The 21,443-nt window shown below is 52.0% G+C and overlaps 1 protein-coding gene across 4 annotated transcripts in view; it reads left to right on the forward strand.

The window, feature by feature from the left end:
* Pde2a (phosphodiesterase 2A) overlaps positions 1 to 21,443 on the forward strand; it is a 91,908-nt gene that overhangs the window by 46,913 nt on the left and 23,552 nt on the right. For all 4 annotated transcript variants that reach the window (XM_032893084.1, XM_032893085.1, XM_032893083.1 and 1 more), the window contains 2 exons: positions 14,463 to 14,552; positions 17,573 to 17,661. In XM_032893084.1, coding sequence (XP_032748975.1) covers positions 14,463 to 14,552; positions 17,573 to 17,661 — 179 coding nt within the window. The remainder of the gene's footprint in view (positions 1 to 14,462; positions 14,553 to 17,572; positions 17,662 to 21,443) is intronic.

Genomic DNA, 21,443 nt, shown 5'->3' on the forward strand with positions numbered 1-21,443 from the left:
TACTAAGTATATGACGGTGATTATGGGATCCTGTGTAGACAGCGAATGAGTTACTGAATACTGGTTGTGTGACACTCTGAGCTACTAAGTGTGTGAGACTTTTGTACGGGCCTCGTGTGTGACCCTGAGGATAATGATGGTCACATAACAGGTGTGATGCCGTGAGAATCAGATGCATAAACATGAAGTGACACTGTGTGGTAATAAGTGTGGTCATGAGCTTGTGGCTCGGGTGTCTTGACATTGACCTGTGAGACCCAGCGTGTGCCCCAAGGTTGTGACGTGGTAAAGCCAAATGTGTGAACAAGGATACAACAGGAGGTGACATTGAGTGTGTGAAAATGGTTACGATGCACACAGCCCTGAGGCTGGTGTTGCACAGGTGATGTGAAGCGGCTATGACAAAATGAAATGTGAACCCGTGACGGCGAGTGTGACTGTGTTGTGGGAGGAAGCAGGGAAGTAGCACAGTACCAGAGGCAGTTGGAAAGCTGCCTCTGAGGGCTGCGTGCAGCGTGGTGAGTCGAGTGGCACAGCAGGGAGCTGGGCAGGCCCGTGGGAGCCTCCTGAGAACTGAACAGGCCTTTGAGAGGGTTGGAGGCTGAAATGATTGAAGTTGTTGATGACTTTGAAGGTGAGAGAGAAGGCAGAGGCTAATGTGCCATCGTGCAGCTGTGAGAGGCTAATAAGAGGCCCTGAAGTGGGCTGGTGAGACAGCTTAGCTGGTAAAATGCTTGCCCAGTGTGAGGAGCTACATTTGATCCTTCCACGCTGGAAAAAAATGCACAGCAGCCTGCACCCGTGATGCTAGTCCCGGGGAGGCAGGGACAGGAGAAACGCTGGAGCCCACTCACCAGGCGGAATGAGGGCCACGGTCAATGAGAGGCCCTGTTGAAAGAGCTAATGTGGAGAGTGGTTGATGAAGACACCTGAGGCTAACCTCTGGCTTCCATGAAGATTCTGCATTCAGGCATGAACACTGACACTGGGCTATGCAGAGGAGGGATGGGGTTGCTAGACAGAGTGGGGGTCAAGGAAGATGAGACGTTTTTATTGTGGAACTTTCTTTCTATCTTACTCTTTTTTGAGACAGGATCTTACTATGTAGACCAGGCTGGCCTCAAACTTACATGGATTCGCCTGTCCCTGCCTCTTCCCCCTGAGTGCTGGGATTACATGTATTCACCACTGTACCTGCCACCAAATCAAAATGCTTTAAGCGCAATGCCATAAAAAAGAACACAGAACGCTATCCAGTCACCCGGGCTCGACACCGGCCACCGCTCAGCCCTGTGCTGTTCACATTTGCTGTCATTAACTTTGTGGCCTCTCTTCATTTTTGTTTTCAGTTCTCTTTGGTTAAGTTGAAAAACTAAAACATACACAGGAGAGTTTTCTGTCCTTAAATACATTCACAATGGGGGGAGGCAAATCTCCGTGTTTGAGGCCAGCATGGGCTGCAGAGCAAGTTCCAGGGCAGTCAGAGCTGCCCAGAAAAACCCTGTCTCAAAAACCAACCAAACAAACAAAACCAACCAACCAAACAAGCAAACAAAAACAAAAAAACAAACAAGCAACACAAACAAAATTGTTCTCATTGTTTCTGAACCAAGCTCCAAACTCTTCATCTCCCAAACAAAATCTACCTTTAAAAAGCCTTCTGCCCGCCCCAGCCCCTGACAAGCTCCTTCTTACTTTCTAGTCTCTAGGGGCCTCGTCTTATCGTCTTATCGGAGTCATGCAGTGATTGTCTTTTGAGGACTGACTTTCTGTCACTGAACCTACTATCCTAGAGGTCCATCTTGTTGGGACACGGGACAACTCTCATGGCCTTCCTCTCATGGCCAGCTGAATCCAGTGCACACATTCTTGCCCATGTGTTTGCCCACCCATGGCCACTCGTGTCATTTCCACTGTTAGCTGTTGTGGACATGGCACCTCTGAACACGGTGTGTAAAGAGCCCATCAGTACTCTGCCCTCAGTGATCTCGGGTATATATCAATAATCACTCTTGTTGGATCACACGGTAATAATCCACATTTTATTCTTATAGGTTTTTCTTTTTTTATTTTAGTTTCTTAAAAAATTAATTACCTTTTATTTAGTGTGTGTGCATGTCCACCCTGGCACGCATGTGGAGGTCAGAAGGCAGCTCCCAGGAGTCAGCTCTCTCCTCTGCCATGTGGATGCCAGGAATCAACTCCGGGTCGGCGGCAAGCACCAGCCTGTTCGCAGGCCTGTTGGTTTTGCCATTTGTCCCAGAATGGCCTTGCATGCATGGTCTTCTTGCCTCGGCCCGCTGAGTCCTGGAGTTCCACAGCTCGCTTGACTGTGTTTGAGTTGTTACTGGATTCAGAAGCGGCCATGCCGTGACTCGAGCATCTGCATCATTTCCAGTTCTACCCGCAGTGTATAAGGGTTTGTCTCTCCACACCTTAGCCAGCCCGTGCTGTTTTCTGGATTTCCCAGAAATGAGTGTGACGTGGCCTCTCGCTGTGGCTTTGATTTTCTTTCTAAATGATTAGAGATGTTGCACGTCCTTCCACACGGCCACCCTCTCTGTGTGTCTTGTGTGTGTCTTCTCTAAGGGAAGGTCTACTCAGGTCCATTGTTTGTGCTTTAGGTCTGATTGTTTGCCTTGGTGGCTCTTGGGTCATAGGATTTCCTCAGGTGTTAAACCTTCATTAGATACAAGATTTGCAAGTATTTTCCTCTCACTCTTTGGGTTGTTTTAACTGAAACATTTTTATTTTATTTCATTTATCTTGGATGCTGTCTTCCCTTCTTCAACCTTTCTACCCGGTGTTCCACTTGCTACTTTCAAATCACATTATTTATTCCTTCCTTCCTTCCTTTCTTTCTTTCTTTCTTTCTTTCTTTCTTTCTTTCTTTATTTATTTATTTATTGGGGGGGAGGGTGAGAGGCCCTGAGGTGGCATCGAAATGAAACAATGTCACACAGAGCCAGCATGGAAGCCTTACCTAGTGCTGTGACAGGGTGCGACACTGGCCCGATGTGATGTGCGATTCAGAGAACGTGTGACATCTCGAGTGGAGGTGACAGGAATGAATCACTGCGTGACAGCCAAGGTGGGACACCGTGGACACTGGAGAGACCCCGTGTCATCGGCTGTGCGGGGCCTGCTGTGAGAAGGGCACAGTGATTGTGTCCATGTGTGATATCTTGGGGCGATGTGTGTGGAACCGGGCATAACTCTGTGTGGGAGTGAGAGGGACTGAAGATGCTTTGTGAGTAACTGTGTCTAGGGTCGGTCCCAATCATACTTGCAGACATCGGAGAGGGGGGATGGACATGGTAGAGTGGACAAGAGACATTCTCAACTGGGATAGAAATAGTGTCTGTGACCAGGTGTGAGGAGCCCTCCCTGCTCCAGATACCCGGGAAGGATGCGCAGGGGAGGCCGCCTCACCCTGGTAGAAGGAGGCTTCAGCAGCTGATCGAGCCGACCAAGGGCAGTGCCATAGGTTTTGACTGAAGCTCATCATTTTATTTGTTGAGCCTCAGTTTCCCCAAGCACCACATAAAGCTGTTGGTGGGATTATAGGAAGCAGTCTCCATATTGGGTGAAGGTTCTGCCTCTTGGGGTGCTTCCCCCTCAACTCCGGACGCCCAGGCATTTAGCTGATGGGAGCACCCACGGTGAGAGCTATGCTCCCATGCCCTCAGCCCTTTTGTCCTTCCCTGTTCACTTTCTCCTGTCCCTGGCTCAGTGTGGATACTTCTATTTGTTCCTGCATTCCTTTCTCCCAGACTCCTGCTGTACTCACCAGCCCATGAGCCTCCAGCACAGGTTTCTGAGGCCTCATTCAATTAAGACCGATGCAATTTGCTCATGGAAGGAAAAAAAAACATAATTTGGTTAATCACACCAGTAGGGGATCTGGGCCTGCTGGGGAAAGTGGGGAAGGGTAGGGGGCTCAAATAGGCCGGCTTAGGATATAGGTGTCCGCTGCCTGTCCCAAGACCTAATCATTCCCTCAGGTTCTTTCAGGAGTCAACAGAGTCCAAAGCTTGGATCACTCAAAGTCCAGTTAGAGGCTATGATACAAGATCCCCCCAACCTACATCCCTGGTTGAGTTTCTGCCTGACTCTGGGCCTGTTTCCTGGTACAACCATGAGAGTTGGGTTAAGGGGGTCTCAGAGCCCCAGGCTAGGTGAACTGGGCCCAGTATCTCAGCTGCAGTTTGCGCCCCTCATGGCTCCTGTAGGGTATTCCTCCTGGGCCATGGAGGTGGAGGATTCAATGGTGGGTCAAAGCAGAAGAGTCCTAGAAGTTAGGAAATGTCATCTGAAATGTGATATGCTAATTCCAGAGTCAGAGTTCTTCTAGTCCCAGGCTGCCCTGGAGGTGGGACAGGAGGAAAGGGATCTGCAATTCGTTTGCTATCTCCAAGGCCGGTGCATCTTAGCCATACGTAGTAACTCTTAGACAAGCACTGCAGAGGAGCTGAGACTGGACCTGGGCCCTCTCTCCTCATTCAGACTTGCCTTTCTCAACCTGCCCAAAGGTGGTCCCAGTCCCAGGTACCTGAAGTCTATTGAGGCAAAACTTGGTTGATTCTACCTCTGGGGAAGGTATTATTTGCTGATTGACCACTGAAACCAGGAAGATTGTTTGGTTGTTTGTTGTTTTTAAAGGCTTGTTGAGCATGCGCAGCATGTGCTGGGGCAGAGAGGTGGGTCCTGATCTCAGGAAGGCTGTGAAGGAGGTGAACAGTGAATGTTGAGGAGAATCTGACTCTGGAGATGCCAACACTCTCCTACAGACTCATTTGCTCATTTAGACACCAGACCAGACTCAGTCAACCTTAATGACCTTATTCATACCTGCCTGGGCACTCATGAATGCCTATGGCCACATGGACACAGGAAATACACGGATACATGCACTTTGCTCTTCTACAGTCTTCCACAGAAGCACAGACCACATACTTTCACACCACGGATGTTTCTCTCATGACCCAAGGGACGCATTCAGCCCTGGTCATGTGACGGTCCTTAGGGACACATCAATATGGATGGCATGTGCTTAGGTCACCAGTAAAGTAAGAGCTCCCAGCTCCCCAAAGAGTGAGGAAAAAAAAAGCCAGTTCTGATAAATATACCCAGAGTTTCGCAATGGAAAAAGTGTCTCAAATGCTGTTCGGAGTCTCCATTGCAAAGTAAAATTTGTTTTGCATCACTCAGAGGATCTGAGGCTCTGGGAGGAGGGCATTGTCTTTCAGAGACCCCTGGCTCACAATTACCCAGCCCTGGTGTGTGTGGAACTGTAGGAGCGTGTGTGTGTGTGTGTGTGTGTGTGTGTGTGTGTGTGTGTGTGTGTCTGAGTGTGCACCACACATGTATGTACTGGCCCCAGCTCCCAGGCCCTGAGGATTTGAGGAGGGAGAATGAGAGAATTTCTGCAGAATCCGGATGTTTGTTCTCTAGCTTCTGGGCCCTCCAAAGGCAAATAAATAGCTTTGGATGCCAGCCTGCTGCTGGGTGGGGCTGGGTGAGTGCATGAAGAGCCTGCTTTTGTCCCTTGAGCCCCACCAGCTGGGATCCTGTACATCAATACACAGTGACGAAGGTCCTGGCCAGTTTCTGCTGCACTTCTCTCTGGGGATTGGTTCTCTCAGCTGACAAATGGAGGTAGGGAGGAGGTGTCTCTTGGAGATTGAGACAGACAATGGTACCTGAGACCCAGAACAAATGAGAATAGGCTGTGGGGGGACCTAGAGGAGCCATGAGAATACAGACTCAAGACATGGGGCCCCAGAGCCTACAAGGTCTCCCCAGCAAGTCTCTGTTACCTGGGGGATGTGCAAGGTCCCTGAGGCCTAGCCCCTGCCCTGCTATCTGTAAGAAGCAGGGAGAGAGGAGGTAGAGATGAGAACCAGGGAACCAGACTGGGGTTCATGGAGGACCAGACGAGGGCTGGACCTGAAAAGTCAGAAGAGAAGAGAGGATGCTGGGGCGTAGGAAATGGGGGAATGAGGGTGCCAATCTGAGAGGGATAAAGAGGCTAAGGGGTGAAAGTCACCCACTGAGCAGAGGCCTGAGTCTGAAGAGACTGGGTAGAGAAGGAACCCAAATGTCAGGGTCCTGGTCTCAATGCCCCTCTAGAGCTGCTATGGGAGCTTTGCCAACAGCTGCTCCCAATATAGGAACCCAGACCCCAAAGGGATCTGAGGGAACAGGGCCTGTCCACAAGGGGGTGGGAACTCATGGGACACATTTATGTTTTAGCAAAGTGCTACCCAGGACGAGGGAGCCCAGAGAGAAGCACAAAGGCAGGGGTGTGCCTGAGACGAACCCTGTCCAGAAGATTCCTCACACCAGCCCCCAGTAAAGAAGGGCTATTTTTAGGAACAATAAAAGTGCTCACACATTCCAGCAGGGGCAGGGAAAGCGAAAGGAAGGGCAGGAGTCAGTGTAGAGGAGGGGAACCTCTCCTCCCTTGGTTCTCGGGCCAAGCCTTAAAAGGTTTCTTTGTATGTTGGGGGTCTTCCCTGGCTGGTCCCGGCCTCTCCAGTTCTGTCTCCAGGATAGCCGTCTGGCTCTCACGTATTTCCCTGTTTCTGAATTGGTCTCTGTCCCTGTATTTCTCATACTCCCATTCTCTTGGGATTTGGGGAGCAGTTGGGCTAAGCCAAGTTGTGAGGATGGAGCCAAATACAGTCAGAGGAGGAAACTGTGAGGCTGCAGAGTCAACATACACAAAGGAGACACACCAAGATGAACAGACACACAGGTCCCTGGGGAGACTGGAGACAAAGTCAGGACCAACCACTAGGCAGGTACCATGGGGCAGCCAGTTCTCTGCCCAGCACCCCTGGTCAGCCCTTCCTTCCTGCCCTTCTGCAAGCCATATGTCACCCTGTGTCAAGTCAGTGGCATTTAGAATTTATCATCTATTGTGGGCACAGCAGGGAAAGGGACACTGGAAGAGTGGGAGACAAGAAACTCCACCCAGGCCCATTCCAACAGTGGAGAGGTGACAAGACTATCCCTTGGCCAGAGCAGGACTTGAGAAGTCCAAAGCCACAGGAGAGAGGGCCTTGCCCATGCCTCGAGGGGAGAAGCTGACTGGTCATTTTAGTCCTTTAGCTTTCCATACACCTCATACCAAACTGGGCGTCCAATGCCATGACATCTGAGGCCTAAAGACGCTGGTCCCATAGGAATTCCCAGGAGAACTGGGGTGGAGACAAGTGTCCCATGTAGGACAACTTTCTTGAATAGGAGATGCTGCTTACCTGCTCTTCCTGGGGCCCTAGGCTTTTCCCACTGGGATCCTGAGGAGCAGAAGGTCTCCTGGCTTGCCCAAGATACCTTGAAAATGCTGTCAAAGTTCTCAGGGAAAAGCATCCTCTCATTCCATAGGTTCTCTGTTTAAGACTCTCATCATGACAGACTTGGGATAGGAGGCCACCATTGTCTCCCTGCCTGAGGCCTCCAGGGGGTCCACCTCTCTGCTCAGGAGTTCACAGGTCTCCAACATTTCTGGGCCCTTGTTGGAGAATAGACGATGCCAAGAGTCAGAAGAGCTACGGGACAAACAGGATCCAGTCCTCTTCCTTCCAAACTGCTGATCTGATGGGGGAGCCAGAGAGGGCAGTGTGGCAAGGGGATGACACACAGCACTGGGATGGAAGAAGCGTCCATCATGGGAGGGTCCGAGGTGAGCAGACCATCACTGGCTCTCACACCTACTCACTCTTGTCCGGCCATTTCGGTGGCTATCATTTCCTTTGACATTTGTCCCTTTCTGACACTGGTCCAACTAGTCACTTGGCATTCTTTTCTCCTGAGTGGGCCATTATGTCTGACTTTTGGAGGCTTCTGGGCTTCCTGTGTCAAGCTCTGGTCCTACCTTCAAGGCCACATGAGGAGTGGGGCCACAGAAATTCAGGAACCAGGCAGGAGGCCAGCCAGTTCACTGAGACCCTTTCTCAGGGCACCAGTTCTCTTGGGTCTCTTCTTTCTCCTACACCCAGGGGGACAGTGCACTCAGCTTCCTTGCTGCCTAGACATCTCCCCAGGCACAACTCTGAGTCACTGCTGCTTGCCCCAGTCTCCAGTGACTGTCCCACTGTGCTCAATTCAACTCTTGTGGTCAGGGAGACAGGAAGATTAGAGAGGACAGGAAACCAAGATGACTGGGTGATTGTGAGGAGACTGTGGACTGTGGTGGTGTGCTTGGGAGCTGGGCTTTGCTGGTGAGAAACCTGAGGGCTATGGGGACAGAGTGGTCCTACTGTGTGGAGGAGGCAAGTGAAGACGGGGAGGGTGAGGAGAAGTCAAAGCCTGGCCTAGCTCAACACGATCTTAAATCTTCCTGGCAAGGCCATCACCTTCTCCTGATACGTGGCTCTTGCTTCCCTCCTCTTCCCATTTCTCCCATCCTTCCCATCTAGACGGGAGAGTAGGTCAGACTGAGAAGACTAACAACCCCTATCTTCCCGCCCGGCTTCTTCTCCCCACTCTGTATCACCACACTTGGCCCTGGATGGCTCTAAAAGGGGTCAGTACAGTGGGAAGACCTGGATGGGATAGAAGTTCAGCTTGGTTAGGGTAGAGTGGGAAGTCCAGGAGGAACTGGCTATGGCGTGGGATGAGAGAAGCCAACAGTGGGCCCAAGGGCCCCCCTCAGGGAGTGGCGGTTCCCCTGGGGGGCGCCAGGACAGGCGCAGGTGTATTCTACAGTGCACGTGTCTCCAGTGTGGCTCGGAGGCTGGAGACGCGGCCCTGTTGGAGTAACAACTGAAGCCAGAGTCTTCGAAGGGTGGTGGGCTAAGGGGCAAGAGGGCATGGTGGGCAAATGAAGGGGTTGGGGGAGAGAGGAGGAGGACAAGGGAGGCCCTTCCTGTAGTGCTTGGCTCTTGAGCTGCAGGTGTCTCCTCCCACGTGCCCCTTTGTCACCAACTCAACTATGGCGACAGCTCATTCTCTCCTTCCTCACTCTTATATCTCTTCTCTTTGGGGGTCTTCCACGTAGGGTAGCATCCATTTGTCCCCAGGGCTACCCTAACTGGGGCAAGGGTCTACCTCCCCTACACCCTGATCTTTACCCACCCCTGCGCCTCTGAAGTGGGGTGAGTGAAAGGCAAATTGGGGGTGGGGGTTGAGTGATGCAAATTCATCAATTCTTCCCAGACTAGCCGATTTGGAAATTCTGGGGGGTGAGGACAGCATTTTGTATTTCAACAGCCCTCCAGAGAACTCTGGGGAACTCTGGGAAATGCCGAAGTTTGGGAACCACTGAGAGACATCTGCAACCACAATCAGTGCCTGAGAAGGGTACCTTCCCTTCCCCATAGCCAGAGTCATTCAGGGCATTGACATTTGAGGTGACTTGCTTGGCATCTGAGCTGCCCCAACATCACCTAGCCTCTTTCCTTTCCTTTTGCCTCTGGCCCAGCTCAGCCTTGCCATGGTGAGGTCAGGGGATGCAAGTGTTAGCACACACAGGCAGCTCTTGCAACATTTTCAGGTGACAGGTCTGCTAGAGGCAGCTCTTTGGGCAGGTGGCAGGCGTGGGTGGTGGGGAGGGAAAGGAGCCACCTTCTTCGGCTTCCTCTGTTTTCTGCCTTGGTGATTGAGCTCTGGCGAGGGAAGGCATGCGCTGGTCATGGAGATAGATGTACCCTCTATTCTCCAGGACGGAGACAAAGAGGGGCAGGTGGCGGCTGCTCCAGACTCCTGGTTTTCCCTACCGGGACCACTTTCTGGAGCCTCTATTCATGACTGCACTCGGTTTGTTGGTGTTCTCTCCCAATGTTCTCAGGATGATTTCTTGGAGATCTGGGGGAGGAGTGGGCAGGAGAGACAGGAGTGGTGGGGGCAGGGAATATGCAGGAAGGAGAAGGAGGGTGGGTGGAGAAGCCTTCCCGGATAAGAGCCAGAATGTGGAGGTGGAAACAACATGGCAAGACAGGAGAGAAGTATGTGACAGATGGACATCTACTAGGGCATGGTGGGGAGAGGCAGAGAAGCACTCAGAGGGACCAGAAGAGCCTGGCCCAGAGGGATGGAAAGAAGCAGGCAGGCAGAGGAGCTCCAGGGGAATCTCCCTTTGGGGGAGGATATCAGATTCTAGTCTGTGAGGACAGCCCCTAACCTCAGGCCAGTAGGAGACCCAGAGCCAGCAAGATGGGCCTGCAGAGATGGTGTCAGGGTACAGTTTGGGTCTTACTCTGGAGTTTAATGCTGTTACTTTCTTGTAGGGAGTCCAGGTGCCAACAGCAGGGAGAGCAGATGGCGGGTGTGTGAGGTAGGAAAGACATGGAGGGTTATAGATGTGAAATGAGACAGCATCTTCTGTCAGTGACCCTTGACTCAAGGCCATCTGTCCCTAAAGATGGCCCCAAAAGGGGAGAAGACCGAAGTTTATGGTTTCATATGATCTTAGGCTCTATGAAAGAGTTAGAAGTCTGGACCCTCTGTTCTCCCCGATCGAACATACAAATGCTGATTCAGGCCCAGGTTTCAGAGAAAACCTGGTTCCAACAGCAGCCCCTTTCTTGGTACCTCAGTAGAAAGACCAGGACATAGGAATGGTGTTGTTTGCAGTGCTGATGGAGGTCTCAGCCCACAGCAGCAGGTAGAAAACCACAGGTAAGGGGGGCTGCAGAGAGCAAAAGGGTCTCTGTTCATCCTTCCACCTACTGTCCACAAACTACCACTGACCTCCACCTGCCCGCCCATTCACACCTCCCATTCATTTTCCTATCTCTTCACCCATTTTCCACCCACCCACCCATTTCCCTTTTCCCTACCTATCCACCCACCTATCATCCATTCATCCACTGATGTTTCTCATCTGCTCATCTCTTCACATACCCACTATCTCCCCATTTTCCCACATAGTCGTCTATCTACCTATCTTTACACACACTTGCCCATCTACCCATCCTCCCACTCACCCTCTGTCCATCCATCCATCCACCCACCCATCCATCTACCCACCCATCTGTCCATTCACCCATCAGTCCATCCATCCATCCATCCATCCATCCATCCATCCATCCATCCATCCATCCATCCACCCATCCCATCCCATTCATCCCATCCACCATTTGCCTACTTTTTTCAACCTACCTGCTCGCCCTCATCAAGCTAGACCATTAAAACACAGAATTAGAGATGTAGCAGGGTGGAAAGACCCTTCTGCATTAAGGAGGAAACCAAGGTTCAGAAGAGGAAAGGGGTGTGTTCAAGGCCGCATGGAGCTTCTGTCGTCAATCTGGGACAGGACTGGAAATCGTCGCTCTTGTCTATACACCACAGGTTCTCCCCTGGGGACTGGGAAATTGCCTGGTTGTTATGCTGATATTTACTCTGGTGTTTGTTCACAAAAGCTGCAAGGACAGGAAATGTGACTGCCTCCACCCACCCTGAGCCAGGGCTCTTATGTATGTGCACATGTGCTATCCCCCCTCCCCATGTGTGTGTGTGTGTGTGTGTGTGTGTGTGTGTGTGTGTGTGTGTGTGTGTGATTGGATGTATGGCTGCATTTCTCTGTGTGTGCATACATGAGCCATCTACATGGAGGTGTGAATTAAGGTGTATACTTGACAGCCTGTATATGAGGCACACCGTGGTTGTTTGAGGGGGAGACAAACAGATATGTGGGTAGAAATGGCTATGTTTTTCCTCCCTTGTCTTCTGAGAGTCTTGAGGTGCTAGCCCCGTTTGAGGCTGACTCCCCACTGTGCCTCCATTTCAGGAATTGCCCCAATTCCCATTCACAGCTGCTCCCTCCCCCAAGGCTGCAGCTCTGTCCAGTGCCCAGGCAGGGTTCAAGTGTAACTCCCCTCCCCTAGCTGGTGTAGTGGAGGTTACTCCCAGGCCCGGGTGGTGGGGTGGGGAGGGAGGGTGTTCATTTGTGCAAGTGGCATTTGAGCGAGCTGGGCGGGTTCCTCTGAGTGCCAGATCTGAGGTGGCCTGTTTCCCTCAGTGGTTCCCGCAGCTAATACCTCATTCTTGGGCAGGTCAGACTCCAAAGCAGATGGAGAGATGGCTGCCAGGCCTGGAGCCTCAACTCCACTAGTCTGCATCCTACTTACTCGGCCAAGGATAGAGAACCCCTCCTTGCTGGTGCCCCAACTCTCCCCAAGTTATCTTACCTCATCTCCACCCCCACCCCCCACCGCCATTTTCCTGCCCTTGGCCTAAAAAGCTACAGAAAACTGATCAATCAGAACAAAGGCCAGACAAGTAGCAACCAAAAGGAGTAAAGGACAGCTTAAGGCATCCACCAATCAAAGCAAAGGGCAGGTTGAGGAGCTGGCCAATCAGAACAAAGGACACACTGATTTCTCTAAGCCCTTGGGGTGGGAGATGGGAGTTGGGTGCTGAATATGCTCAGATAGGGTGGGAGATCTAGAGGTTTGGGTAATCTCTGGTCTACCACAGATAGGTCATTGTTTTTCTTTGAGCCTCAGTTTTTTCATCTCTTAAATGGGGAGATAGCTACTGCAGCCTGTGGCTTCAGAAATTTCTCTTGCGTGTAAGGCTTGCTCCATTGCAATGGCAGCCACTCCTGTTTCCTTAGCACACACATGGCAGATGTCACAAAAGTCAGACCCTCCCTGGGTTCCTCTTGGCGATCCTCCTGCCTCCAGGTAGGAATAGGTCTACATAGACACCAAGATCTGGATCCTTTTCCTTGAAGCTCCATTCAAGAGTGTGGGTCAAGGGAAAAAAACCATTTTTTTCTTTTGAGATTTTCTGGGTATGGGATCTTCCCTGTGTGGGACAGTGCTGTGCGAGCAGGCCATACTGGGGTCTCTGGTCTGTGCTACACGAGGGAGTAGCTGTTGCCATGAGAACCTGGAAGGCTCTGACATCATGCTGGGTGTCTTCAAGGAGATGGGGCTCCATGTAAGGGTAGCACTGATGCCTTGCAGGCCATGCCTGAGGGCCACGGGCAAGCAGATTTAGGGATTGTGTTGTCTGGAATCAACTGCTTCCAGCGTCCAGGAGTGGATAGACATCAACCATGACCAAGACGTGGTACACCCTGACAGTGGGGGAGACCAAAGCAAGGCCTGGGCAGGGAAGGCAATGCTTACTATTGCCCTCCCACTGGGAAAACAAGAGTGTGTGTGGCTGCAGCCAAGGAGGCTTGGAGCTGACGCCCGGGCAGACCCCAGGCTTACGCAGACCCCAGCTCAGGGCTTGTCCTCAGCATCCTTGTGTCAGGGAGCATTTGGTTCATTCTTGACCACCCTTGGGGAAGGGGAGCCAGGACCCCGACCCCTTCACTTAGTGGACTCAGCCTTTGCAGTGTGACTGTGTTGAGAAGAGGCCCCCAATATTCCTTTGGATGGTGCCAGCTTCCTGTAAAATCTTTTGGGACCCCTCGCCATTCAGTGGCCACAGAGTTTAATCCTCCATTCTGGGGTGTCTGAGGGTGTAAAGTTGACAACAGAGAAGCTTTATCTGAGCCTCCTTGTGCTATCCTGTCCTAGCCACATGATGGATTTGGTTTTCTAAGTCCTCCCTGAAAGGGCCATATCATTTGGATAAACCTCATCTTGTTCTTATCTGGGACAAAAGAAAAGAGGACGATCAGACCACATTGAAAGAGTGAGGAATTTGCATGCCCCCTATTTGGGCTAACAGCTTTCTATGAATACAATGCTGGTATTTCAGCTCTTCAGTCATTACCAGCTATATATTCATTCTATGGGGTCCTCCAGGAGCCTCAGCGTTTGAATAGGAGTGGGGCCCAGACAAGCCATGTCTCCTCCATCCTGTGGTTACTCGCTTCATTTTCTGAACACAGACTCACAGCATCGGGAAGGGCTTCCAAGGGTTGGGAAGAGAGCACAGCTGAGTGGATGGTGTGAGTCACCATTCTCCCTTGGCCTTGCTCCCCTGTTCCGTTACCTTTCTCTTTGATCCCCTGTGGCTCTGGCCAAGTTAATAGAGCAAGAAGAAGAGACCTTTGTTGTCTCAGTTCCGGCTCTCCAAGGACGAGACCTATTCCCGGGAGGGGAAGGCTAGGAGGCAGTCAAGGTTGACTGCCTTCCCTGCCTGCAGCGGCCTGAGTCTGTTGTGCCTACCATTTGTGCTCAGCTGCCCCTACTCCCCAAGCTTACTGCTTCCCACCCAGCCCTAACTCAGCTGAAACTGGGCTATGGCCACCGATCCTCCAACAGAGATGCCAGAGTCGCTGCTTTACCTAGGGAAGGAAACCTGTGTTGACTCTTGGCTTGACTTCATAGCTCAATGTGGAGCCTTCACTACGCCTCTGGCCCATCTCCAAGCCTCAGTTTCCCCATGTGCAGGGCAGGGGAACATGGGCAGTCTTTGGCCTTAATACTGCTGGAGTCTGATGCTCTAAGCTCAAGTGTCTACGTCTTGGGCTCACCTCATAGTCCCTGGACTCAGGACTCTGCCTGGGCTGCCAGGCAGAACCACTTACACTCTTTCTTCTCTTCCAGGATGCTTTGCTGAGCCTGGGCGCCGTTATCGACATCGCGGGCCTTCGACAGGCTGCCAAGGATGCCCTCTCGGCCGTGCTCCCCAAAGTGGTAGGTGTCTTCCCTTCCTGCCCTCCGCTCTCAGCCTTTGTCTAGCGCTGAGGTCACCATGACAGACCTTCATTTGGGTTTGGGAATATGTATAGCAGGAGAGATTGAGGATAGACATAAAGAAGAACTTCCTGGATATCAGATCTTGGAGGCCCTAGAGGACTCACTCTTCACGCATGACTCTAGTATTGGATTAAAACAGGAGGCCGGAAAGATGGCTCAGTAGTTAAGGCAAATGACTGCTCTCCCATAAGTTGTGAGTTCAATTCCCAGCAACTACATGGTAGCTTACAACCATCTATGTGATCTGACTGGCATGCAGGTGTACATGCAGATAATAATAATGATGCAGAAAATAAATCTTAAAAAAAAATTAGAGGGCTGGAGAGTTATCAATCTCTAAGTGTCTCTGTCCCATCACAACACTATGAGTGAGATGGTAGGTCAAGGGGGCAACCAAGTTCACCTGAACTTGGTGCCTTCTTGGGGGTGCTATATACCTCCCCTGCCCTAGGCACTTCTGGCTCCAATAGCCATTGATCGTTCTTTAAGCAGGAGGCTGATGAGCCAGCTCCTAGGAGTCAGAGCAGCAGGGCCACAGCTGCTGCAGATGGGGGGATACAGGGAACTTTGAAGACTAGGTTTTGTATCAACATAAGGAGCATGGAAGACTTCCTGGAGGAGGAAATGTCTAAACTAAGTCCTCTTGAACATCCTCTCCCTGCTCTACACACCAGCTAAGGCAGCTTTGGCTTCAAGAAACATGACCAACTCAGGATGCAGCCTCCCCACCCCGCTAGAGCCTATTGTCTCTGGCTCTGAGTGATGGATAAACCTCCAGAGGCCCAGAGAGGGCGGGTATTTCACCAAGGACACACAGCAAGACAGGGACAAATGGGGCTTGGCATGTATGCACCCCTATTCCCTGTCCTCAGCTCTGTCTTCCCCAAACCTCCTAGAAGTTCAGTGCCCAGGAGGAGGGCTAATGACTGAGCTTTATTGAGCGTGAAATTGGTAGGAAGTGGGTGGTGTGTTGGCGCCCAAAAATAAATCCTTCGGGAGAGGGTTGTAACTGAGACAACATCTGCCCTGGGGTGGAGGAACATCTGGAGGGTGAGGGTGGGGGAAGCTGGCAGGTCAGAGACTGTGGACCTGCCCTGCAAGTCTTGAGGGGTGTGTGTGTGTGTGTGTGTGTGTGTGTGTGTGTGTGTGTGTGTGTGTGTGTTGCAGGGAGGGGTGAGTGACTGGCTTGGTGCCCAGTTAGCTACAGCCTAAAGCTGGGGCTGAGATGACAGCTGAGGTCCAAGAAGCAGTGAGATGCTACTCAAGAGGCCAGTGATGGGCTGGGGGAGCCCAGGCCTGGGGGAGCCTCTGCTCCGCTGTAGGGCGGACTGGGCCCTGGGAGGTGGGGGCTGGAAGAGGAGGAGAGCTGCAGCACCTGGCTTCCTCATCAGCACCCATTGTGGCAGGCAGCCCCAGTGCAGATGGTGCTGATGTGTATGAAACGAAAAGCAACCCTCCTACCCAGTAAACTCGGCTAAATTTAACCAGGATGGCTGGGTGTGAGGGTGGAAGGCGCGGACATGCGGAAGTGAAGGGGTGGCTCCCACCCCCGCCACCCTAAGACTGCCCACCTTTCTCTGTGGAGAGGATGGACTCTTAGACACGGGGTGCCCTGCTAGGCCCTGAACCTGTTTCAGCCAAAAAACCCAAAACCGAACCAAACCAAACCAAAAAAAGCCCCTAAACCCTCCAGAACTCCTGATCAGTTAACGAGGAGGGGGCAGGGTAGAGATGAGGGGTAAGAGCTCTCTCGAAGTGGCTTTGTTCCTGGATTTTGGCTCAGAGGTTGGGCGTAGTGGCTCTTGCTTATGATCCTAAAGCAAGACTGTCACAAGTCCTCAGGCAGCTTTAGCTACGCAGTGAGTCTGAGGCCAGCCTGAGCAGCGTGAGAAAGCTTGTCTCGAAAACAAAAAACCTCAGACAAAACCCAGTTCAAACCTGGACCCCTTTCACCAGGGTCAAAGGGGTTCTGGACCTTCCCAGAGGTTGCTCCTACCCTCCTTGGTCCTGTAATCCAAGATCATGGTAGGGAATCCCCTGTGGAATATCCGAAGGCCCCAAAAGCAGCTGGCAGGGTTGTGGCTTCTCACAGGCTGCTGAGGACCTCACAGTTCCTGAGGAAGAGCCTTCAACAGCTCCCCCTGTAGTCCTTCCTGCCACCCTCGGCAGAGAGGCTTCCCCAGCCTCCCGGGAGAGTGTGGCCAACAGTCATGGGGTTGGCCAGGACCTCTAAGGGTCCTCATGTGGGGAAGTAGATCTTTGTCTGTGAGACAACAGCTTCTGCCAGGACAAGGCTTGCGATTGAGACTGATCTGTTCTAGGGAGGGAGGATTGTTGAGCAAAAGACCGGACAAGCTTCCAGTCAGTGCTCCCAACTCACTGTGAGCAATGGTTGATCTAACATATGAACTTACTCTGTGTCTGCTCCCAGCTCTTTCTAAGGCCCTCCAGCCTCGGCCCAACACACCGGTGCCCCTTCACCCCACTGTCAGTTCTGAACTGCTCCTTGCTCTCTTTGCCACTTGGCCTACCTGTGCTGGTCAGTTCCGAGCCTCATCCACATCCCAACTGTGGCTAGTCATAGCTAAAAGACTGCTTCTCCTGGGAAGCCCTCCAGAGCCCCACAGAATACAGGCACAGTGCCCTGGCTATAGTTTCTTGGCTGGGATCACTGGGGTATTGGAAGGAGGGAGCATCCTAAGCCAGAGTAGCCTGCATGCCATACCAAGTATGGCTTGCCAAATGCCTGAGGCTGGAGTTCAAGGTTAGGGTGTGATTGGCTCACACCTTGGATTGAGGTGATCGGGACGGAAAGTAGCAGATTCATGGATCTCTGCCTGCCCAGAACCCCTTCCCAAACCACCAAGCACTGCCTCCTAGGCCCCTATGGCCTTACCATGGACAGACTAGGGCTAGACGGCCTCTCTACAGGGTCTCACAAGTGCCTTTGGTTCTAGGAGACTGTCTACACCTACCTGCTAGATGGGGAGTCCAGGCTGGTGTGTGAGGACCCCCTTCATGAGCTGCCACAGGAAGGAAAAATTCGGTAAGTCATTCTCTGCCTGGCCTTTGCCCTCTGGCACTGCCGAGCGGTCTCAGGGTTGAGAAACCTTCCAAAATCATCTGGTCTACCCCCAACTTCAGTATCCCTGCCTGGGTGGGTCCCCTTGGAAGTAATGTGTCCTCCTATGTTGGGGATGTATTGAGTGGGATGGGTTCTCTCTTCATAGAGTCTTTTTCACAGAATTTTTTTCTTTTAATGGAAAGTTTCACAGAATAGCGCAGGCTAATTTTGAACTTACAGTGATCCTCCTGCTTCGGCCTCTCAAGTGCTGGAATTATAGATGGGATCCACCATGTCAAGTTCCCATAGAGTTCTTCTGGGTTGTTGTGGCTTCTCAGATGGAGTAGAGAGGGTGGGTGGAAGGGCGCGGCAGCATCTCTCAGTTCCAACCCCAGGAGGCCATGAGCATTACCCATGAGGCTTGGGCTTTGGATCCCAGTGTACCCGGGCTGCAGAAACACACTGCGACAGCTTCCTGTACTGAAGATTAGAAGTTTTTGGACCTCTACTACCTAAGTTCAGCCCCACCTCCCTGTGTGCTAGCTGTGTAACCTTATGAAAATCAGACATCCTCTGTCATATGATTCCATTTTGCTTTGTGTTTTTGATGATGTGGTGGTGGCAGTAGTGTTTATGGGGATGTTAGGAGGATTAAATGATTGTGTGTGGTCTGCTGTGACTATCAGAACCCAGAGTTCAGCACCCAGTGGTCCCTGATACCTCTGAGCCCAGGGGGTTCAGCTGCCTCATTTTCCCAGTAAAGAGCCATTGAGAGACATGTTCAAGACCACAAGCCAGTTGTGAGGCCAAGCTGGGCCCAAGACACAGTCCTAAGTGGGGGTGGGGAGGTGAGAAACTCTGAGTGACCCATCCTTGTTATCTAAAGACTATGGGAGCACTGAGTGAGGAGCAGAGGGCATGGTGGTTGCAATGAAGTGAGGCCGATTTCAGAAAGCTGTGCTTTTTCGGTCCAGCCTGCAGCTCTTTTGGTAGTGCCAGGGCTGCTCCCATGGCAACTCCATGGCATAGAAGTCCTGGGAGAAGTCTGTCTGGAGATACCAGCCTCATGGTCCTGGATCCTTTCTGGTCTCTGATACCCTGGATTCTAGGACAGTAGCCCCCGCCACCAGCCCAGAGCCCTTCCTTCTCCTTGGTCTGCCACAGGTCTAGGAGGTGGAGGAGGGCTAACACTTTCCCATTCGGTTTCTGCTCACAAATTCTCCCTTAGAGGACTGCAGTGAACAGAGCCACAGTCCCCTGGAACCTGTGTCCTATCTAGGGGTTTCTGCTTTGGACATGATGACAACAGTGGTTCTTCCATCATCATTGGAAGATGCAACCACTTCCAACTTTTTAGCGGTACTGGCAATTGAACCCAGGCCCTAGTGCATGCTGGGCTCTACTGGGCTACATCCTCCAATACATGTGCTCGTACGTTTATTTTGTGACAAGATCTCAGAAAATTGCCCTGGCTAGCCTGGAATTCACTCTGTGGCCTAGCCAGTCTCACACTTTTTCATCTCCTGCCTCAGCCTCCTGAGTAGCTATGCCACAACTAGGCCAGATCTTCTGAATCTTAAAGAGAAAAGGAGCTAGGCTGAGCAGTGGTGCCACACGCCTTTAATCCCAGTCCTCGGGAGGCAGAAGCAGGCAGATTTCTGTGAGTCTGAGGCCTGGTCTACAAAGTGAGTCCTAGGACAGCTGGAACTACACAGAGAAACCATGTCTCGAAAACCAACCAACCAACCAACCCAACCCAACCCAAAAAAAGCTGTAATGTGTGTTCCTTTTCTTCTCTGAGCCAGTGCCTCCCACCCAGAGTTCTTCATTTGTTATTAGCTTGGCTCCTCCAGGAAGTCTCCCAGGAGCTGGGGAAGGCGTTCCTGCGGGGAAAGGAGGGAGGATGTACAGAATGGCCCCTGGAGGGACAGGTTGGAGCCTCCTGTGGAGCTCTCTCTCTCTCTCTCTCTCTCTCTCTCTCTCTCTCTCTCTCTCTCTCTCTCTCTCTCTCTCTCTCTCATGCTCCAGGCCCTGCCCCCTTGGGAGCTGGTGGTCTCTCCAGTGGTTGGAGGGCTCTGACACTCTCCATTAGCGGCCTCTTCAGTATCCTCTCCATATCAAGTAAAGCCATTGGAAAAGACAATTAGAAGTAAACGTTCAAATGCAATTAGCCCAGAACTCCATGGAGATGGGAGGCCAGCGCCCACTGGGACAGAAATCCCAAAAGGCAGAGAGAGCGAAAGGGTAGGGAACTGGCATCTCAGAGCACAGAATTTAGGGCACAGTCAGGCCAGTAAGGACTAGGGGCAGGGTCTTAGGCTGGCGCCCTCTTCTCAAATCTGCCTGCCCGTAACTGTGTCTGATGTTCGGGCCCTCACTGAGCTCAGGTCTACCACTAGGACCGATGGACCCAAGGGTGGAGAATAGGATATGGACCCTATTCTTGAGTTTTCCCAGCAGAGTGAAGTGCGAGATGCAGGCATGTGGAAGGCATAGGCCGTATACCTGCCTGCTTCTCAGCCCAAATGAAGGCTAACCTTGGTTGACCTTGAGGGAATGAGTTTCCTTTTGACCTCTCTTCTGTGAAATGGTTGGGACTGGGGACAGGCTTCTCTCAAGTATGACCGTCAAGACAGAGCGGAGGCACCTGCTGTGTGCAGCTACGTGGGCAGCGGAGGGGGAGGGGTGATCTGGCAGGAAACTGAGCTTCTGGTGGCTGCTGGCTGGCAAACAGCAGCAGGTGTGACTGGAGGCTGGATCATAAAGGCAGATAAGGCTGAGGTGATGGACCGAGAATGAGCTAAGGTGGTGTTAGGGAGAGGCAGGGTGGAGCTCTGCGCACTCTCAGGGCGCTCGCAGCGTGCCCGGTTACGGAGCTCCTGTGGTTCGCCTTTGTGTCTTCCCAGGCTTGCTTGTTCTCTGTGCTCCCCGGACTAATCCTTCCCTGCTCCTCTGCCGTGGGTCAGCAGCGCCCGTTTCATGAGGCATGCACAAAGGATTCCCTGCCTATGAGAAAGAGCCAAGCTTTACAAAAGGGTGCTGGTCACCATGGCATCCCCGGGGAGATTCTGTCTGCAGAAGAGTTTGGGACTGACCAGCAGGGCACTTGGGCTTCAGGATGCTGTTGCTATGATGACAATCCTATTGCTTCCTCCGGGCCTCTGTCTTCCCCTCTGTAAAACGAGGTTGTTCCAGCCCTGAGTTCTACTGGCTTTAACAGCAATTCTGGCCTGGAAAGGAGAGAACCCCTTGAGTCTCTCCATCCCAATCTCCTAGCCTGTAATACACCCCAACCAGGCAGTCCTCTTGGCCTCAATTTCCCCACTGCCAACTGTAGGAGCTTTAGGCCTTCCAGCTGCCACTTGGGCATAGCCTTGGCTACCATTTGCAGGGCACTTCCTCAGGGCAAACCTGGTCTTTTCTCGTGGTAGAGTTCGATTGTCCATCTGGTTTATCTTGGAGAACACAGTGACTGTCCGTTCCCATTTCTAGAGTCTCATTCTGGCGGAGGAGAGCCAGGTGCTGGCCTAGATCATCTTTTGTCTTCAAGAGAGAGATGAAAGGTCACAGGAATTAGTGCAAGACTCAGGGACAGACTGAGGGATAGTGAAGAGATAGAGGATCAGTGAGGTGATGGGGTTCAGTTGGGGGGTTCGGTGGGGTGATGGGGTTCAGTTGGGGGTTCAGTGGGGTGATGGGGTTCAGTTGGGGGGTTCAGTGAGGTGATGGGGTTCAGTTAGGGGATGGAGTTCAATGATGGGATT

Source organism: Rattus rattus, chromosome 2 (assembly GCF_011064425.1).
Source record: "Rattus rattus isolate New Zealand chromosome 2, Rrattus_CSIRO_v1, whole genome shotgun sequence".
In the NCBI taxonomy this organism is placed as follows: Eukaryota; Metazoa; Chordata; class Mammalia; order Rodentia; family Muridae; genus Rattus; species Rattus rattus.